The sequence below is a fragment of the Gigantopelta aegis genome, chromosome 8 (genome assembly GCF_016097555.1).
Source record: "Gigantopelta aegis isolate Gae_Host chromosome 8, Gae_host_genome, whole genome shotgun sequence".
Classification (NCBI taxonomy): Eukaryota; Metazoa; Mollusca; class Gastropoda; order Neomphalida; family Peltospiridae; genus Gigantopelta; species Gigantopelta aegis.
In genome coordinates, this window is record NC_054706.1 from 36632445 (window position 1) to 36655913 (window position 23469).

The window sequence follows — 23469 nt, forward strand, 5'->3', positions numbered from 1 at the left end:
AGAAAACTCAGGAATGTCCCTTAAGGTTCAAGCACGCTGTCCTGAACACACACCTCAGCTATCTGTCTGTCCAGGACAGTGGGTTAGTTGTTAGTTGGTTAACGCACTAATCTTTCAAAACTATACATAGTTCCTTTTTTTCCTTTTAGCTGACCGTTCTAAATTGCGCCTAATTTCATTCACAAAATTGCGCCCCTTGTGTCTTTGGCTTAATCCTACGAGACATTCCAAATTCCATAGCACCATAGCACTCTCCGCCTGTTACCGGTCCCGGTCGGACTGCTGGTGCTCCCTTACACCTGCCAGTGCAGGCGGTCCCCCCCCCCCCCCCCCCCTCCAGCCTAGCCCATCCCTTTCCTGTCCTGGACAGAGGAGCCGGCCGAGGCCGGCACCTGTGCCCAGGACAGGCGTGCGCTGCAACAGCATGTTCTGAATGTGCACGTTAAGCACTCTGACCTGACCTGACCTGACCTAATGGAAAAATGTAGCGGGTTTCCTCTCTATGACTGTGTCAAAATGACCGTATGTGTGACATATTATTAAATCAATGTGCTCTAGTGATGTCGTTAAACAAAACAAAATAAACTCTTTTTATGTATTTTGATGGTTTCAGCATGATCAAAAACAAATGAAATGCCACCGAATCTGACCGCAAAACCGTAATACATGGTCAAGACCGTATCTCGGTACAATGCAGAGTCGAATGGATATTTGGCAACATAGTGGTTGATTCCATGAATCTCTATCTATAGGAAGACAGCCACTCCCGAGGAGATCCTATACTGGAAATTGTATCGCTCTTGCACCGCCAAAAGAGGACTGCCACTACACCGACAAATTTACTGAATTAAAACTAGCACCGGGCAGAGCTCATTAGAGTACATACAGCTGTGATGACATGCACTCATGAATCACTGTTATAATAGTGGTGATATCAGGTGTAATTTTAATGTGATGACTGGACTCGAAAATAATCAAACTAAAGATCTGTGGCATCCGATTTTTGAAAAAACGTATTTTAGATACAGTAGCTTGCGACCATTTTGTTGTTGACGATTGCCAAAGCAATAAATAGTTTCCTCTAACCTTCCTCTTCATATCAATATCAATAAAGGGAGGGCTGGAGGTGACTCGAGCTAAGTCAAGGTGTATGCGCAGGGCGCGTACTTGAATTTTTATGTATACACACAAACAAATAAATTAACTGGATGTAAGATTATGTAAATTTTTAATGTAGTAATATTGAATTTATATTCAATAAAAACGTTAGGCACAGAATTTATTCAGGAATGTATATTACATTACATTTAAATGCAATTAATTTTTTATTTGTTAAAGTTTGTTTTCTTTACGACACCAATAGAGCACATTGATTTATTAATCATCGGGTATTGGATGTTGAACATTTGCAAGCGACATATATATATATATCAAATAGCACTCGCTACTGTGTTTTTTTTCTCAAAGTGAACATCGGTTTGACGTTAAAATCTGTTATTCTTCATGAGTGGTTTATAAATATGATAAATATAATTTTTATATTCTTTATTTCTCTCAAAAGAACCGCACACCACCACCACTAAGCGCACCCCCACAAAACCAAATTACCCCCCCCACCCCAAAAAAAGAAAAAGAAAGAAAGAAAGAAATAAAAAGCCAAAAATAAACCCTCACAAATCGAAACAAAACCAAAAAATTAAACCAAACAAAAAAAGCCAAAAGAAACTAAACCAAAGCAAAACAAATAAAAACAAAACCCTCTTTTTTGGCACATTACTACACCACTGTACTGACATCAATATTATAAAACTGTACGAATCACCTGTGAGTCATATATTCAGTTCAGTTCGTCAATGGAAAGGAACCAGTGGAAAATTATACTACTAACTGTAACTACATCTGACGTCAGTTAATACACAGTCAGCGTAGTTCAGTTTTACAAACTGAAACAAAATGTATTCTAATATTAACTTGACCCGGATATAAATTTAGCGGGGTAACAAAATTTCCATTACACTTCCTCGTTAGATTTTACCCCCACCCCAAAAGAGTAGCTTTAGTTAGCCCTAAAACGACTACAAGTTCTGGACACGTGTATAGTATATGCTACATACCGTAAGTACTTTAGTATATTTACATCTATGTTTATACTAATGAAACAGTTTTAGAAATAAATGTATTAGCAACCTATTATAAAGCAGTAACCAGGAGCGCAGCAGGTCGTGACATGTATCGAATTATACGTGAAGAGGAAATTAGTTCATACCAAGGCGGGACGTAGCCCAGTGGTACAGCGCTCGCTCGATTCGCGGTCGGGTTGGGATCGATTTCTCGTTCCAGCCAGTGCACCACGACTGGTATATCAAAGGCCGTGGTATGTACTACCCTGTCTGTGGGATGGTGCATATCAAAGATCCCTTGCTGTTAATCGAAAAGAGTAGCCCATGAAGTGGCGACAGCGGTTTTTCCTCTCTCATTATCTGTGTGGTCCTTAACAATATGTTTGACACCATATAAATAAAATGTGTTGAATGCGTCGTTAAATAAACATTAACGTTAAACATTTCTTTAGTTCACAACACGAAGTTGTAGGAACGGCGGAGCAGGAGGTGGGGGTGGGGCTGTGGGAGCTCTAGCCCCTCCAATAATTCTGAATAAAAAAACCCCTGTTATTGGTAGTATATCTTAAGGAAGAGATGAATTTTACAGGTAGAATGCAGGAAATTGCATTTCAGGACATCTAGTTTTCATAATTTTACGGGGGAGCATACCGCCGGACCCCCTCAAAACTTTGCTTTGCCCCCCCCCCCCATGTTTACTTACTTCCGCCGTGCCTGACTTGACATGTATGCGTATGTATATACTATTCACTAAACTAAAATACTAGTATGTTATTCAGTTTACATTTGTTTGTAAATTCATTCAAGATTAAGAACAATCAGGCCAAGTAAAAAACATTGTTTGGTTCCTGTTACATGCCAAAAACAAATAGGTAGGTAGGTAGGTAGGGAATTCCCCCCCCCCCCCCCCCCCCCCCCCCCCATTTTCGAGCTAATATTTCCTGAATAGTATAGCAGATTAATATATTAAAAGCTCTTTCTTTGTGTTACAGTGCAACTGACAATACATACTCTAATCGCATCATTAATTATTTTCTATAAAAAAACCCATGTCGTAACCTAGTCAAACCACAATCGGTATTAATGTAAACACCACCCAAGTCTAATACTACACGGTAAGGTTATAAACTACGATAACACTAAAATAACACTATAATTTGTTCATTGGAAAAAAGTTTTAATATCAAAGGTCTGATCCACAACATGGTTACACCCCCTCACAACTACAGCAACAATACTGATCTTCCTGGCCTATTTCATTGCCAGTATTGCAGTAACAAAATGTACATCATGAACACAACGAAGATGTCAATAAAAATTAACAAAATAAGTTAACAAAAAGATCTCCATACTAACTATCCTCATAGCAGAGATATCAAAAGAAAACAACTATTTTCAGGAAAACAGTTTCCCTTTTGGTCGTCCATAAGGACACTGCACAGTACCTTTGCACTGTTGACAAAGAGGTAAAACAGGTTTATATTTTTGCTTTTAAAGGTCTGATCCACAACATGGTTACACCCCCTCACAACTACAGCACTGCAAACGCTATTAAAAGTGAAAAGAGTTGTCATTTCTTAAGGTTTTGGGTACTACCAGTTCATTTCAAATGCCATGGATATCATCATATTTAATAATAAATACAGGGGTTATTTGTCAAACAAATGCAAAATATTGATAGAGTTGATGTCTAAATATTTAATTTAAGTAATCTTTTCAGCATAATCGGCTATTTTCATGTTTACTCTTTATGTTTAACACTGAATCGTAACTCGGTATTTCTAGATGATGATGATGATAACTTGTTTAACGTGCCCATATACCACTAGGGTTTCGAACACGCCCATCCCGAGTCCGACCTCCGATAAGATCGGTGACCCGACTCGGGAAGGAGGGGGGGGGGGGGGGGGGGGGGGGAGTTGAAAATGGGCAGAATTTTGAAAATAGCAATTAGTAAAAAAGTTAATAGAATAAATTTAAAAAAACAAAATAAACTTACAAGCCAAAAATAAAAATAATTGACTGCTCGGCCGAATAATATTTATATAATTTGGAGCATTTTAGAAGGACGGTCCAAAATTAAATAAGAAAAAGAAGAGAGGATCGGACTATTTAATAATAATAAAAAAAAAAAGAGAGTAATTTCGACATAATCTTTTGAACGCAGATCTAAAAGTTTAAAGTCCGATCGATATGTCCACGTGAGTGGCCTCGTTAAGGCCGTTTGGGTGCACAGCTTATAGGGACGAGATGGGTTGCATCCCATCAAGAAAACCCCTAGATTGACAGTCGATAGACGTTGAAGGTGTAGTGCTGTGCTGAAATACAGATCTTGAGAAGCCGGATCCGTCTGAACGAGAGAGAGTATCAGACTAGGGTATAGTCCAGTCGTCATGGGTTGGTATAGTGGTGCGGACGGGCCCGCCTCCGGAGGATACGAGATGGTATCACTATAAAGCAAATAAAGTCTAGAAAAAGAGTAGTAGGGGCCGACCCCGCTTCCTATTTCTTCTTAGAGTGGGGCGGTCAATCTTCCAGTGCTGCTAGGACAGGCTCGGACATGTAGAGACTAAACGCGAACAACCGTGGCGTTCTGCAGAATGGCCGTCATACGAGTCACGAAAAAACAAGTCAACATAGTTAGACGGAGAAATGTGGAGGCGAGGAATCTCGCTAAAAAAGAATCCAAACTGGTGGTGCAGATTGTCGAAACGAGAAGCGTTCCAGCGTTCTATCAGTTCCAATGGCCGCATACATCCCAGTAGAAAACTTCATTTCGCTGACAAAAACAACAAAATGAAGGATCCCCAAGTCGAGCACATGAAAGCACGTGCAGTGTGCACCAGCGAAACAAACACGTCTTACCGCGTGGAGCTACAGACTGGGAATGGTATTTCTAGAAGTTCGATTACGTTTTAGGGAATTCCCCTACCAAAATAGACTGGAAATTTGTAACATTCTGCTTTTTAACAGTAAACTAGCGTAACATTTTGAAGATTGGATTCACAAGTTCCGAGTAGTTCCGAATGAGTACGAGAACACGTCCGAGAGCATGTGGTGTCAATGGCGTCTTCCATTTACAGAGTAGAATGTCAAAAATGTGCTCATTCAAATCAAATAATATTACACATGTATTTAAATCAATTTCAAAGGAAACGACATTCAAGGAATCGGAACACCTCGTCACATTCCGCTACGCTTATATTTCGTGGAAATGTACGAGGAGTTCCGAATGGCTCTCGGAAGCTTTTCATTTGGAACTCTTCGGAAGTAAAATTGCGCAAACTGTTCCGGGTCTTCTGGTAACGAGATCTTGGACTGACAGATCTCGTGGCATCTCTCTGCAGTTGTTGTTTTTAGAGTCGACGAAAATTAGGATTGATATTAATGGATTATTAAATAAAACAGGTGGAAAAAAAAAGGGTGGGGAAAAGGTTAAAAAAAGTTTAGGGTCGGCACCAAAAATTTAGGGACGGTTGGGTAACCGGAACCAAACATTTTTTTTTACTACGCCTCATCTTACTCTTATTTTAATCCGCTGAATTGGCATGTACACCTTTATAACTGATAATGCTAAAACTACTCACTAGACCTACTTACATAACTTTTTTAATTAAACGCCCCCCAAAAAACCCAAACAAACAAAAACAAAACAAACAAAAACAAACAAAAAGCAAAAACACAAACAAACAAACAAACAAAAAACAACCAAACTAGCAATATCAATGTATTTTTAAAATTAAATTACCACCAATTTGCATACGTTAAATCCTTTTGACGGCCTCGGTGGCGTCGTGGCAGGCCATCGGTCTACAGGCTGGTAGGTACTGGGTTCGGATCCCAGTCGAGGCATGGGATTTTTAATCCAGATACCGACTCCAAACCCTGAGTGAGTGCTCCGCAAGGCTCAATGGGTAGGTGTAAACCACTTGCACCGACCAGTGATCCATAACTGGTTCAACAAAGGCCATGGTTTGTGCTATCCTGCCTGTGGGAAGTGCAAATAAAAGATCCCTTGCTGCTAATCGGAAGAGTAGCCCATGTAATGGCGACAGCGGGTTTCCTCTCAAAATTTGTGTGGTCCTTAACCATATGTCTGACGCCATATAACCGTAAATAAAATGTGTTGAGTGCGTCGTTAAATAAAACATTTCTTTCTTTAAATCCTTTTGATACATGATACGGGGAAGCAATTATTGGACCAGCCAAGTAAAACAAACTACTCGTACATCTCATTTCAGCTTATTTTCGTGCTTATATCGAATTATGTTTCAAGCACGCTGTCCTGGACACACCTCAGCTATCTGGGCCGTCTGTCAAAGACAGTGGGTTAGTTGTTAGTGGTTAGTGAGAAATAAGAGGGTGTAGTGGTTTATACTTACCCACTGAGTCGTTAAAACTTGCTCTGGGAGGGAGCCGGTACCAGGCTGCGAACCCAATACCTACCAGCCTTATGTTCGATGGCTTAACCACGACACCACTCGTACAGATCTGCCTGTTGTCAGCTTAAAGCATGTCTATTACTACACATGAAGTAACAATGCTGGTACATTTATCTACCTTGGTTGGTCCAGTCGCCTTCATCAATATATTCAAAGTTAAATAAGCTTAATTCTATATAATTTGATGATAAATGTGTTAAGAAACGTTTTTATTAACATTCAATTTTATTTGGAAGATGTTTTGTGAGTTGGTATAGGTTTAACAAATATATATACTGAGAGGCATAAATAACGCAATGGATATTTTCTTATAGAAATATTATGTCATCAGTATTACGCATGCAGACAAATGACATACTGGTAACAACTGTAACTGAAAGAAGATATTGTTTAAATCGGGATTTTAAAATAAAATAAAATGTGGTTTTAAACAAAACACACAACTGGTTTTTTTTGGCAATAAAACAGCAATTTTTTAACATTACTTACCATGGCATGTTAAAAGAAACAAATGGTTGCTTTTATAGGGAGATGAGAGCAGGCAATGCACATGCAAAACGAGTTTCATATGCAATGCTGTATTGTTGTAATAAACACACCAGTTATGCTTTTTGCTGAAAACTCATTTTATTCAATTTTTTCTCTAATTTGAACAAAATCCTCTTTCACTTACAATTATTACCGGTATGTTATTTCTCCGCATACTTAATATATGTGATTTGACATTTCTATAAGAGATTATTCAGTGAAATATCCATTACATTATTTATGCCTCTCAGTATATGTTTCACAGAATTTTAGCATTATTCGGTATACACGACAATTCATCAGATCTCTTTTCTTTCTTTCTTTCTTTTTCACGCAAACGGACGTAAAATTTATTTCTTACACACCCGTTGTTAAGAACATCATGCGTTATTTTTAATAACACATGGGTTGTTTACACATGTACGTGTGTTAACAATTTTAAGACATACGACTGGCTGTTCCTAGGTGATGGCCAGGTCACCATGGCCATGTATCCAATGAAAAACAACACGGTGGAAATAGATTACACTGTGACGTATAGTTAATCTGACAATCATGTGTCTGTGACGCGTAAGTTAGCAACAAGTGCAACGGCTGTAAATAACTTTTAGTCAAAACAGATGTTAAAATTTGCTTAAAACCTGGTTTTTGAGGATATGTAAGAAATAGAATAATACATTCGTGTCCGTTAGATATCATTTATCTTACAACTCGCTTTCGCTCGTTAGATACATTTTAAAACAACTCGTTGTGAGATAAATGGCATATAACGGCCACTCGTATATCATTCTCTATATACTATTTAAACACTTTTGCAACAAACTCAGTCTTTCATTGAATTTTGTGTTTGCAGAAACTAATACCATGGCTTTAATACTGACAGTCATCGCTGGAATTTTACTCGGACATTCTTTTGTTCTAACTGCAGCAGAAATACACGAAAACCCCAGTAAAATCATTTCACTGGCATCCAAAAGTATGTCATCGCAACTGCGACTGACGAAACATAGCTGCAGTCCATGTGTTTGCAACATAAGAAAGGATTTGCGAATTGTCGCAAACTGCACGGCAAGACACCTGACGTCAGTTCCTAACATATCCAGTGTGATCGATGTGTTACTCATGGATTCCAACCAGATAGTCAACCTTACGTCTGGATGCTTCTCCAAATATCTTAATCTCACAGAGCTGAACTTGGCTTTCAATATGATTACGACAATAGAAATAGGATCTTTTCAAAACTTGCGCCATTTGATGCTTTTGAATTTAACAGGAAACAAGTTAAAATATACGGAAACTATTTACAAAAGCAACATTTTTAAACCACTACAGAACTTGAAGATGTTAACTTTGAATAATAATAACAACTTCACAACGTCAAGAGAAACCCTGAGTTACCCAGACAAGGCAATATCTGATCTTGTATCGCTAAAACAACTGTATCTGGATGGACTAACTAACCAAAGTTTTGGAAAAGGATTTTCAAATTTGTCTTCGCTTACACATCTTACTCTAGCTGGCGAAGACGGACAGTGTTCTGTGCAAGTTCTGTTTAATTCTACGTTTATTAATGTGAAGCACATTCGACAACTGGACCTGTCACATTGTGATGTTAGATACATTGAACCCGCTACATTCTCCCCTCTGAAATCCTCCCTGGACGTCCTAGATCTTTCCTACAATAGGAGGTTGAGGTTTGACAACTTTGGCGTTGCTTCATTTGGTCTACAAAATTCTACTCTTAGGGTTTTAAATATTAGTGGCATTGTTGAAACGTATGCCAGATGTGTTGATATTACTGTTTCTAATGTACAGTTTTTGTCCAATACAAAAATACAAGAAATATATGCAGACGACAACATGATAGAATTCATTGAAATAGGAACTCTGAAACGCTTGCCACCGACCTTGAAAAAAGTGTCTCTGAATAACAACAGATTTCTATTTGGCTGGTACGTTTTTGAAATTCATTGTCTCAGCGGGCTGACAGAACTTCATATATCTGGAAGTACAGAAGCCCACCACTTACATTTCCCTGTCTCAGGATCTGATATGGAAGTAGCTCTGTCAAGATATCACAAACAAGATGGAGTTTCCCATCGTTCATGTTCTACTGCTGCGTACAACAGAGACAATACAGTGACAGCGACAGATGTTCTAAGTGTTAAGAGAATGTTACACAACATCTGCAGTCAGACTCTCTCCAACGGGACTGTTAAGTGCTCATTACCCAAGGTTTGTCCTCCTCCCAATCTGCAATATCTTAACTACAGATTTTCAGAATTGTGGTACAATGTATCAACGATAATGCTAGGATACAACCGCCTGATTCACGTTGACTTTTCGTACAATATGCTTTCCAAGTTGTATGGTCCAGTCAGTGGAGTGGAGAGCATCATTGATCTAAATTTGTCAAATAATGTTGTACATATTGTGTCTCCAACATTCTTTCAGAATTTTATTTCCTTAGAAGTGCTAGACCTCTCGTATAATTTATTAGGCACGCCATTATACAAAGACACAAATGGAACAATATTTAGAGACTTAACATCGCTAAAAATACTCAATCTATCATTAAATGAAATATATTGGTTACCAAAGAATGTCTTCCAAGGTCTTCTAAATTTGCAGAGTTTGGATTTGTCAAAAAATCGCCTGTATCACGCACCGTTATACGTAAAACACATGAACAATCTTGGCACAATGAACTTTTCTAGGAACTACCTGCGATTTTTGCCCCAAATATTGAGATCCGAACTTGACACTATAGTGCAGCACCACACAGTAACTACAGACCTTAGCGTTAATCCCATAGCATGTGAATGCGTCAACTTGAACTTTTTGAGGTGGTTGTCAAATTCAAATATAACACAAATAAACAAACAAAATTATTATTGCCTTATTTCTAGTGGAAAAAAACTAATTTATCCGACATTAAAACTGTCGTTGGGATGATCGAAAATTCATGCACAACTTACTTTGGCTTAATAATTGGGACCGTTTCAGTTGTACTCCTGTTACTGTGCACTTTCCTGGGTGGCGTCATGTACAGATATCGCTGGAAACTGAGGTACTGGTATTACGGTGCCAGGTATCACTTCAAACGTCAGCAGGCCAATGCTGAAAACGGACAGATGCATTTTGAGTTTGATGCTTTTATTTCGTATGCTGATGAAGACAGGGCATTTGTTTTTAATGAGATGATAGAGATGGTGGAATCAAGGGCAGGAAAGAAACTGATCATTCACCAGAGAGATTTTGTTCCTGGGCAGCCAATAGTATCGAACATCTTAGAGTCTGTTAAGAAGAGTAGAAAGACTGTCCTTGTTTTATCGAGAGACTTCCTGAAAAGTGATTGGTGTGAGTATGAAATGCAGATGGCTGTTTATGAGTCTGCCCACACTGGCAGAGATGTTCTACTTGTTCTCATGCTGGAGAACATTCCTTGTGAGGTGCTTCCAAAGGAAATACTACATTTGATTCAGTCAGATTCATATCTTGAGTATCAGGCTGACGAAAATAATGATCTCTTTTGGCAGCGATTTGTTGATGCTATAGAAAGAATATAGAAGATTGTGTAACGTTCAGTTAAATGAATTCCGTATAGTAGTGATATAGCTTATATTTGCTGATGCAACTGACAGAAGATTTTGTTAATCTTTCACGTCTATGGAATCCAGGAATGATTTCACAGTGGCTAATGTGACAATACGTTAGTATCTTTGAAACTTTTTTTTTTTTCATTTGAATATTTTATTTTAATTTTTGGTCACATTTTCACACAGTATATATATATATTTTTATACATACATACACAGATCAAAATTAATATACTTGCTCGACTTGTTTAATTAAATTTTGGACGTGTACACAATCAAAAAACAAATGCGTATACGTTTCAATAGACGCATTACAGAAGCTACAATTTGGGCTGCTTATCACTTTAATATTATAGAGAAACTTGTTTGTAGGGAGAATTCTTTGGATTATTCTATATTGGAACCATCTTAATTTGGTATCCTTAGATATACTGAACATATTGCTGTTGATACTTTTCCACCAATTGTATTCTTGTTCAAAATTTAATTCTCTTTCCCATTTAGATATATTTTTTGGTGGAGAAAAAGACGACTTTATATAGGTGTTATATATATGTTTTGACCCCTGTTTGTTTTGTATTATGGTATTTATATACTTTGGCCAAAATAGAAAGTCAGCTGAAAGTGGTTTGGTGGATAAAAATGGCCATGTATGTAATATTGCAGCCTTTAGCCCTTCAAATGTAGTAAATGGTGGATGAAAGCCATAAAATTCACAAAATCCATCATATTTAAATAAGTTGCCATCTGGGTCATACATATCATGTACGTTTGTTATACCTATTATATTCCAATTCTGGTAATGAACAGTTTTGTTACCAATTTTAATTAGGGAGTTGAACCACAGTGGTTCAGAACTTACATCATTTTCGTTAAGTTCCACTTTCTTTTTGAATAATGCTAGTATATTGAATACCTGTTTCCAGAACATATTTGAATTTTTTTTCCCACACAGTTTATGGTAATCATCTCCTATATTAATAAATAAAATATTTTTGTTTGGGAGGTAACATCTAAGGATATGATGCCATAATGAATCATGTCCATTTATTGCTCTTCTAATCCATGTTAATTTTAAGGAATTCATAAAATATTCTAAGTTTACCATTTTAAAACCACCATTTTCTATATCCTGCATTAGCGAATTCCGACAGATTCTATCTATGGAACTCTTCCAAATATATGAATGAAAGATCTTGTTGATTGCTTTTATTATGCCCTTGTCTGGATTGGGGATACTGAGAATAAGGTGAACAAGTTTAGATAGAGCTAAGGATTTGACAACGGTAATTCTACCCAGCATAGTAAGATGACGTTTAGACCAGGTATTCAGTAACTTTGCGATCTCTTCAGTTTTGTCAGTATAGTTTAATTGTACAATTTGATTTAACTGGACACTAAATTTAATTCCCAAGAAGGTAAAATTCTTTTGTGACCATTTTAAGATTTTATCTTTACATAGATTATGAGTATTATTTGAATTTGATCCGATCCAAATAGCGATAGTTTTTTCAATATTTGGTTTCAATCCTGAGAATTTAGAAAATTGATCTATTAAATTTAATGTGTTCCTTAGTGAAGCTTCTGTCCCATCGAGTGTTATAGCTGTATCGTCTGCATACTGCATTATTTTATATTCTCTTTTTTCTATTACTATTCCTTTAATTGACTCCTCCTTTCTAAACAAATTTCCCATGATCTCAGCGCACAATATAAAAAGATATGGTGCTATTGGATCACCCTGTCTACATCACCTCCCTACTGGAATTGTTTTAGTAAAAACACCATTTTGAATTACAGTTAACATACAGTCCTTATTTAATATATTGACCCATTTTATAATGTCCTCGCCATAGTTAAAAAAAATTAAGGTTTTGTTAATAAATCCCCAAGATACTGAATCAAAAGCTTTCTCAAAATCTACTAACAAAAGGAGTGCCGGAATACTATTTTCACTAGTGTAATGCATCAGGTCATATAATAATCTGGTATTTTCGGCTATACACCTGCCTGCTAGGAAACCCTTTTGATTTTCATGAATTAATTTATCTATAGATTGCTTTATTCTATTGGCTATACAGCCAGAAATGATTTTATAAGTGGTATTTAGTAAAGATATTGGTCTCCAGTTTTTTTTAGAACATCACGGGGTTTATTTCCTTTTGGCAACAGAGTAATAATGCCTTGTTTTTGAGTTATTGACAGCTCGCCAATTTCAAACGAATAGTTAATGCTTCGAAGTAAATATTTTCCAACGTCCTGCCAAAAGAATAAAACAATTTCGACTGAGAACCCATCTGACCCCGGCGTTTTATTATTTTTCATATTTTTTAATACATACAATGCCTCACTTGCTGTTATTTGACCTACATATTCGCTAACATTTTCAACTTTGGGAATATTTGTATTTCTAAAAACCTCATCTAAATCAATATCTATTAGATATTCATCCTGTGACATATATAGTTTCGAGTAGTACGATCCGGCTTCTTCCAACATTTGATTTTGTTCAATAATAATGTTACTATCCTCACAAACAAGTTGGGTTATTGTTTTATTTACATAGTTTCTTTTTTCTAGATTTAAAAAATATTTCGATGGCTTTTCTCCGTCTTCTATCCACCTAGCTCGGCTTCTCAAAATTAAACCCTTCATATATTCTTTTCTATCTAATTCCTCCTGTTTATTCTTTTCTTCCGACCATTCAACAAATATCTTTGATTCAGAATTTTTATCCACTAACTCAGTTAAAAAATTAATTCGATTTTCCAGTTGTTTTCTTTTTAATTCCTTTTCCTTTTTAAGAGCTGCACTAAAACTTATTGACATGCCCCTTATTTTTGTAAGGAGGATTTCCAAAAATAGATGGTCACTTATCATAAAGGATATAAGATATGGGTCTGCAGACAACAGGTAATTTCTATTATAGGGAAGTAAAGCATACTCCTCTATTACTGTATAAATAACCGATTTCACGCGTTCGACATACTGAGTATTATTTAATAGGGAGTTGTTAAATTTCCAAAAACCTTTGCCTTTAGTAAATTCAGAAAGTTTTATAAAGATCTCTATGGCATTATGGTCTGTTTTATACCCTGGAACAATACTAGTTTTTAAGATACAAGATAATAATTTTTCCGTTATCAGGAAAAAATCCAGCCTTGCTTTTTTTTAATGGTGATTTCCTTGACCATGTATATCGTCTACTTTCTGGGTTATTTATTCTCCATGGATCACATAAATTAAATTTATTCATAATTTTTAGTATCTCATTACGGGCCTGAGGGTTATTTCTGTGTTTATAATTATAAGTATCCAACTCTTGGTCAAGTACAAGATTGAAATCCCCACAGACGATATTAAATTCATTAACAAATTCTTCAATAGATTCAGAAATAGTTTTATAGAAATCAGGAGTGTCTTTGTTTGGGCCATATATATTTACAATAGTTATTCTGTAGAAGCTCGTTTCTATTTCAATAACTAGTAAATTGCCCTTATCGTCACATTTTGTTCTACCCAATGTATATTCAAAGTTAGGCTTAAAAAGAATTGCTACTCCCCTGGAGGTGCTATTAAACGAATTAGTAAGGCATTCATAACCCCATTGTGCTCTGATATATGCTTTTTGAAACTTTATTTCGATACCCTCAGGCCGTCAAACGACAATATATGAGGAATTGTTGTACAATGGGCATTTACAGTCACTAGATGACAACAAGAGTTCTTTGTACAATATATACAAACATAATTCGAAATAGCTACATACACATTTTGAAAATGAAGACATATGGTGACAAGACAATAAAATATAACAATTTTTTTTTTACAAGTCGGTATTTTTAAAGGGACATTCCTGAGTTTGCTGCAATTTTAAAGATGTTATCGATTAACAGAGACTTTTAACGATTGTAATTACATATCAAATATATTTTTTTTCTGTATAAAATATTAGTAGCTGTATATCAAACGTGTTTCTAATCGTTCTAATATTTGTACTAGGTTAACTTTCATTTTATTTCCTAAAATATGTTTTTTCGTACGTACAGAGTTATTTGAAGACAAAATCCAGTTTGGGCTTTTTACAAATATTAAGATGACCAGAAAAACATTGAATATATGGACACTGATATTCTAAACAAAAAATATATTTAATATGTAAGTTTAATCGTAGTAATATTGTATTACCGGTAGTCGGAAACATCTTACAATGCAGCAAACTCAGGAATGTCCCTTTAAAAGTATCAAATGATATATGTCTGTCTATGGTTTACTGGAATTTACTTGTAATTTCAGAAATAAAATTTGACATTTTACGGAGGGTGCTTATGATATTACAATTAAACAGTTCTTTGAATTTAAGTATGCTAGGGTTTTTATAATAATATGGCTTTATGACAGACCCTAGTTTTTAAACCCGATGGCGTAGTTTTCTCTATTAGAGCCGTTTTTGTAAATTGAAGTCAGACGTTACTTAGATTGTATTGTTTAGATGAGTTCCGTACATCCGAAGTGTTTCTGATCATCCTGGTGTTTCTAATTATACTTAAAAACGCACATGAGTCTGATAAATGCCGGTTATAGTAAAGAGGTCTATTATACTTTTTAAGGGTTTTTCTCCGCTTAAACATCATAGATTCTTGTTTCTCACTCTATTGTAACTTACATCTAATGCCCATTGGTTAATTAATCAATGTGCTCTAGTGGTGGTGTCGTTAAACAAAGCACATTATTGTAACTTTATCCAGATGTGTTACAGGTTTATAGATTGACCAAACTTAGTGTCAATTTTCACCGGTTGAAACTAGGGTGTGTGACTGAGAAGCTAAAGTTTTGTGTTGTAAATATATTCAAAGATTTGCTTGCGTCAGATGTTTAGTTTAGAATAATTATATTCTGTATGAAGTTTCTCTACGAAAATACGTTGTTTGGTACCGTGTTAATGTAATAGTAGAAGAATTCTACTCATGTATCAGTCATTCTGTTTGACGCAGTGAATGCCAACACAAACGAAGTAATGAGGTTGTATTGGAATTGAATGTAATTATTTTGGATCACAACAGTCAATACGAATGTGTTATATAAAAGATTTCTGTAGACGAATTGATGTGTTACACATTTGCCTGTGATAACGTATTAATTGCAAATGTTTTGTTTTGTCAATTACACCAAGAGTTCTGTGGGACAAAAGAAAATGAATGAATGAATAAATGAATGAATGTTTAACGACACCCCAGCACGAAAAATACATCGGCTATTGGGTGTTAAACTATGGTAATGATCAACATCAATATAAAAATTCAAGATTTAAATAAAAACAGTGTAAAGAACTGTGCAAAAATACAAATATCACAGATAGATACTGACTTTTACTCAAAATTTCAATTTGTGCTGTATTGGCCATTCTCAAAGAGAATGTTACACCCCTGCACCACGGTGAGGTTACAGCACGCGCAGGGGAACAAAAGAAAAGAGACATTTAAATTGGCTTGTTATCATATCAGATGTATAGCTCGTTTTAAGTCGCATCATGAGACAGAAAAGAACCCGATCCCATATAATGATGTTCATGAATTGCATTGACAGTAGCCTAGTGGTAAAGCGCTCTCTTGATGAGCGGCAACTTCAGGATTGATCCCCGTCGGTGGCCCCATTGGGCTATTTCTCGTTAAACATTCGTTCGTTCGTTCGTTCGTTCATTCATTCATTCATTCATTCATTCATTTCTCGTTACAGCCACTGCTCCACAACTGGTTTAACATAGACCGTGGTATGTACTATCCTGTCTGTGGGATGGTGCATATAAAAGATCCCTTGCTGCTAATCGAAAAAAGTAGCCCATGAAGTGGCGACAGTGGGTTTCCTCTCTATATATCTAATGGGGTCCTTAACCATGTCTGATGTCATATAACCGTGAATAAAATGTGTTGAGTGTGTCGTTAAATAAAATATCTCCTTTCCTTTGAACTAACACAATAATTGCATCTCTGATTTTATTACTGTTACAATGGTTATTTGTCAGATATTATTAGTATTTATATAACGGAGGGTATGTTGGAGACTGAAACTGATAAAAAGATAGATTAGTGGTTTTAAACCTCTCAGCAACATGAGTTTCTATTGATTTTATATCTGCACCGGAGATGGAGACGAAATTTCCCTCCTACTTCACAAGTCAGCTGCTAATTCGATTTTCATTTGCCGTGTCAGTGTAAAAATCAGACTAAATTTAGACTAAATGCTAAAGTTTTAATTTTAATTTACTGTAAAAAAAAAAGAAAAAAAGATTATGTTTGTGCAGGTTTTTTTAAAAACAACAAAACAACTTAGTTGTAGACCAGAAATAGGTAAGCAGGTAAGCATTAGGTAAGCAGGTAAGCATTAGGTAAGCAGGTAAGCTATTCAAAATGCTGATTCGCCGTTCATCTCATTCCAGTGATAAAATGTTTAGATTTATTTTACCATCTCCTTGTTACAGAGTTGTCTTTAATATTAATATGTAACGTACTTTGTGCTTTTTTGATATGCATGTAATTGTTTTATGATATGTATATTTTAAAAATCTGTATTGATTATTTGTTTGTATATATTGTAACACAGATGTTATTCAGTTTTGTTAAATGTCATTGTTTACATGTGCAAAGTGACGCCTTGCCATGACATCTTTACTACTGCAGAATACAAATACTCTTACAGGTTTAATAAACTTATTTTGCCTACAATAGCTATTATTGGTTACTGGCAACTGTCTCCGTACATGTCTGTCTGAGTGTCACCATTTTGTTTATTATATTATGACCATCATCATAATAATCATCATCATTAGCATCAACGTCGTCATCATCATCGTCATCTTCATCATCACCATCATCGTCGTCGTCATCATCATCATCATCGTCATCATTATCATCATCGTCGTCGTCATTATCATCATCGTCGTCGTCATCATCATCGTCGTCGTCATCATCATCGTCATCTTCATCATCACCATCACCGTCGTCGTCGTCGTCATCATCATCGTCGTCGTCATCATCATCTTCATCATCACCATCGTCGTCGTCGTCGTCATCATCATCATCGTCATCATCATCATCGTCGTCATCATCATCGTCATCTTCATCATCACCATCATCACCATCATCGTCGTCGTCGTCGTCATCATCATCGTCGTCGTCATCATCATCGTCATCATCATCATCATCATCAATTAACACAAAGCAGAGCCGAAAGTGTTAAAAGGATATGGAAGAATGGCATTCGACAGTATGGTTTTGTTTTGTTTTTTAAAATGATTTATTGTCCCCAGATCACTAGCAATGTCAAGGTTGGGGTGCCTTGAATTATATTCGACAGTATGTTGACATGTTACACATTTGATTGTGGTAACGTATTAAATGTATGGAAGATATCCAGACATAGTAAAACTATTGAAAACTCATAATTGTATCTTGAAAACAGCATATAACAATTTGGTTTTACTGAATAACACACTAAAAGCATGTTCAAATAATTGGGTAGGTTTTGTGAAAAGAAGCTTAAATGAACTGAAATTTGGCTATCTGTAGATAAACCATAATGTTGCTAATGAACATTACCTTTTATTAGAAATCAAGCAACATAATTTTGACCAAGCACAGCAAAACGCGTTAAAGGGACATTCCCGAGTTTTCTGCAACGTTTAAGGTGTTATCGACTAACATAGCCTTTTTAACAATTGTAATTACAGATCAAATATATTTTTCTGCATAAAATATTAGTGGCTGTATATTAAACCTGTTTCTGATCTTTTTAATAATTTTACTAGGTTAAATTTCATTTTATTTCCTAAAATATTATTTTTTCGTACGTACGAAATTATTTCAAAGCAGAATCCAGTTTGGGCTTCTTACAAATATTAAGATGACCAGAAACACATTGAATATACAGACACTGATATTCTAAACAAGAAAACATATTTAATATGTAAGTTTGATGGATATCATTTCATGTTGGTTGCCCAGTATTTCAAGATTTAAGGAAAACATATTACATTACGTTATACTACAGATGAAATCCTTCTGTTTTCATATATATTCAGCTGATGTATACAGAACATACTAAAGATCAGGCCTGGTGCTTATAAAACGTTGAGAGTCTAGATTCGAGACTGTAATAGTCTGAGACAGTAATGTCATAACAACGCCATACAAACTGTATGCGTGTGACGTCGTTAAAGATTGAGGCTGGACTCTAAAAGGTTTATAAGCATGTGCCCTGATTAATATTGGTAAATATATTTATTTTGCATACTAATTAAGACACTAATTTGTTTGTTTGTTTGTTTAATATAATGATAACTACATATGATATATCTGTTTGGCATATACGAATTAATATACTCCGGTTTTGTGTAATATAACAGTAACCTCACTGTTTAAATGTCTTTTGGCATACATGTTAAGACACACGAAACTTGTCTAATGTGATTACTAAATCCTATTAGCATTTATTCTAAATTTGTTTTGGATTATCTGTTGTATTATTCTTGTTATGAATCCTATAAGCATTTATTCTAAATTTGTTTTGGATTATCTGTTGTATTATTCTTGTTATGAATACGCGCGCGCGCACACACACAAACACACACGTGTCACACACACACACACACACACACACACACACACACACACACACACACACACACACACACACACACACACACACATACATACATACATATATATATATATATATCACTGAACTCCAATGAAAACGTATCACCCAATGTTCAGTTGTTATTGCTAACGCTATATAGAGGATACTTCCGAGTGTCTTATGATATAATTTATCAGCACGAGTCGATAAAAATATGAAATCCGAGGCTTGCCGAGGATTTTTATACTTTTTATCAACGAGTGCTAACAAATTATGATAGCACAAGACACGAAGGGGTATTCTTTTTATAAATATTCTTTTGTAAACAATGTCAGTAATGTGGGTTGAATGTCACTATATTTGGCAGCGGTAGACTCGTTAACTAGCAGAACGGCAGTGGCGTGACGTCACTAATTATAGGTTTAGCGCTAAAACAAACACAGTGACGTTACAAAATATTGTGTTGTGATTAAAATTTGACCAATCAAGATTATAAGAATATCGCAGGAGATATCGCAAATTATAGTGCCAGCGATATCTCCTACAAAAGCCGTTAATGGATGATAAATTGCTGTACCATACAATAACTGTAAACCTTGTATACAGTTTTGAGGTTATTTAATGCCTACAAGAATACGTCTAGTTATAAACAAAATAGTTAAATGTACTATTATTTCTCTTCTTGTCCTTTTCACGACAACAATTCTGATTGGTGCGTTTTCAGTAAGTTTCGGTATATTTGATCGACGCGCATTTTTGTTATAAATCGAATTCTTTTGTGTGTACATATATATCAACGATATTATCGTGTGTGAATATACGCTGTGCTGATAAGCTTGTAGCTTAAAACAATAAAAGAATTGAATTGAAATGAGGGTTCTCTAGTCGTATTTTGTTATATGTGAGATTGTTAATTTTTGATAACCAAGCGGTCGCCAAATACTGCGTTTAAAGCTCACATATTTTCTAAATCTGAAAATATTAAACCTTTAGTGTGTCGAGTTTCTTTTTGCAGTATTTGTACCAGGCGCATGTGTAGGGAGGAGGGGGTATTTATTTACTTATTTTCCGGAGGAACATAACGCGAACCTCCTTATAACTCCACTCGCCGCATTATAGACCCGCCCCCCCCCCCCACACACACACACACACTCGCACAATTCCCGTCATATGCACCTGATTAGCACAAACCTTACAACAAGAGATCCGACACCTCTATATAAAACCTGCCGACTTTTATGTTTTGTATACGGCTGTCGGGTTTCTTCTTGCAGCATATGTGTTTGTGTGTGTGTGTGTGTGTGTGTGTGTGTGTGTGTGTGTGCGTGTGCGCGCGTGCGTGCGTGGGTATATATATATATATATATAGGTACTACTAAACCAAATAATTTCCGACTGGGTTAAAGTTCGAGGTGCACCCAACTTTTGATAGAACAGAACAGATCTTTATTCACTCAGGACACCTATGGTGTTACATTTGAGGTGGTTTACAAACATTTTGGTTTACTGCTTAAACATTCAAATAACTAAATAAATAAATTTACAACACACATGCACACAATAAATATACAGGTAATATAATCAAACTTACAACTGAGTAACTTACGACAGATAAATAATTTTAAACACGTCGTTAATCAAATTGATAAATGTACATAATTTCTTTATATTTGATATTTCTGTGGAGTTAAATAGCTGACTTAATTAAAAGGTTTTGGGTGTAATATAAAAAATATTTTTTTAGATATGTACTTCACTGAAATAAATAATGGAACTCATCACCTACTGCAATGTTACAGAGAGGAAATCTGCCTGTTTCAATCGGTAGATAATGATTGCTTGTTCTGAAGCGGCTAAAATAATGTGAAGTTTTTCAAGCAAGTACAGAAGGTAGTTTTCGCATTCATGTTTTGTTTTAAATATCCTGTAGGTAATGCATTTTGGATAAGAGTTTAAGTTATCATTCCAAGCTTGTAGGTATTGATCTTTTAGTCGTTCAGAAACTGTGCGAATAAAAGTTTTTTTATTTAAAATGTTTTGGTTTAACCAGTTTATTTAGAGTATCATGTATATGTATCAACCATTTAAACCTATACAAAGAAGTGAACACCACAAGTCCTGTGATTGGTGATAAATGTGAGTGTGTTGGTTGTAAAAAAAAAGAGTTTCATCTGGGCAAACAATGTATGCAATTTTATTTCATCTAGTACCACTGTGTGAAGTAGCCTTATGATGTATGTGGTACCTGTAAAAAAGTACTCGAATTTTATGCGGAACTAGGGTAGACATAGACGCTACCCGTTATCAGAAATGAGCAGCTTGACCCCCATTTTTTCTGATTCACTTTAAGGTTGAGGGGTGGTAGTATTTATATCCGTGGCGTTTATGTTGATTGATATGCTGCAGGTAGGAGTTTTAGCCACATATGTTACAATTGTCGTCTATGGGATTTGATTTGGTAGTATATATATATATATATATATATATATATATATATATATATATATATATTCTTTATACCTCTTTTAGAGAGTTTGAACAATACAGCCGAGGAAATATAAGTTTAACTCTATGAATGAATTCTAAAATAATGAAACTAAAGATCTGTAGCATCAGCTTTATAAAATTGTGTATTTTAAGCACAATACTTAACTATGCTTTGGTCGTCTAAAATATCTAAATTGACAGTTCTTAACACTAAGCGAACTATCTTTTCTGATGATGAAATTAACGTTCTTAAAACTATCCCCATGTCGTTACTTGTTGTAGCAGCTTAATATAGTCCAGTTTGGGAAATAGTTCCTCATAAAAAAAATACTACAAAATTCTGATATGCTTTTTGAAATCTTTCTTTGATGATTACACGTAGGTTGATCTCTGTAATATTTAAATTATCCATTGGTTTGAAGTTACTTGTTATATGTAGTACAGTGAAACCCCTCAAAACCGGACCCTCTGTAAACCGGAATTCCCTCAAAACCGGACATCTTTCATGGTCTTTTTAAAAATAATCAGTAAAGAACTTAACCTCTCTAGACCGGATACCTCTAAAAACCGGACATTTTACTTGGTCCCGAGGGTGTCCGGTTTAGAGGGGTTTCACTGTACTAACAACTGTTCAAGAGGTATAGTGCCACTTGTATAACAGCAACACGAGGCGGTGCTCAGTCATGAAGGCTGTTACATAAAAACGTTCATGGTTGAAATATGTTGATTTTGTACACGGTACTTGTCCGTTGAGAGCACTTCCTAAAATTAGTAGTCACATGACCTTCTCAATAGTGTTGTATTTTTCACAGAATATATTCTGACATAGAAAGTGTATTGAACTGCATGGAGTAAACGTTTTAGTGTAACCATCTTGACTAGACTTAAACCATATACAGAAGACAAAAAGTTCTGTAATGAACATGGTGCATATCAAGAAGATAGACGGACAGCACATCTATCATATTTTTATTCTTAAAACATTGATACACAATGGACATGATGATCCTCTTTATGCTGGTTTTCTAGATTTACGGAAAGGAATTGATAATGCATGGTGAAAAGGATTCCATCGTACTAATGTAAGTGGCAAACGTTTCATAATTGTACAAAATGTGTACAAAAACAATATATCATGTGCTAAAATTGGTCAGGAACACACACTTTTTTTATTGTAACATTCGAGTAAAACAAGGCGACGTATTAAGCCCTTACGTTATAAACTCTTTTGTGATAACGGAAAACTCTTTACTTATACGGTTTATATAGATAATTCTCTGATCGAATGCGTTAAAACATAAAAAAATATTTAGGAATTCTCCTCAGTTCAATTGGACAAATGATGAATGCCAATCAAAATATACGGGACAAAACTAGAAAAGCCATGTTCAGTATAAAAGTTTTCTTAACTGTGACGTACCTTCAAAATTTGGTACTAAAACAGATGAAATTTGGGGACTGCCGAATAAAAAGCAAGTTGGATCTAAAAACACGTTTTGAAATAGAAAAGTTGTTTGAAACTAATGTCATTGAAAAACGGGATTGAAAAGGTTATTGCACACTGCTATTATATTGAGCACTCATAAACAGGTACCCATTCTGGTATTAAAGGTGAACTAGATGTCTTTTCTGTGTATATTGATTTTATAAATGCCTCAT

The 23469-nt window shown here is 35.5% G+C and overlaps 1 protein-coding gene across 1 annotated transcript; it reads left to right on the plus strand.

The window, feature by feature from the left end:
- The first annotated feature begins 9474 nt into the window (after positions 1-9474).
- Positions 9475-10659, plus strand: LOC121379644 (toll-like receptor 4). The gene has a single exon (XM_041508291.1). The coding sequence runs from the start codon at positions 10042-10044 to the stop codon at positions 10657-10659; it is 618 nt and encodes a 205-aa protein (XP_041364225.1). The 5' UTR covers positions 9475-10041.
- The last annotated feature ends 12810 nt before the right edge of the window (positions 10660-23469 follow it).

Bases quoted from the DNA above. Each gene is read 5' to 3' on its own strand.
- LOC121379644 (XM_041508291.1), top strand. From the start codon at position 10,042: ATGATCGAAAATTCATGCACAACTTACTTTGGCTTAATAATTGGGACC.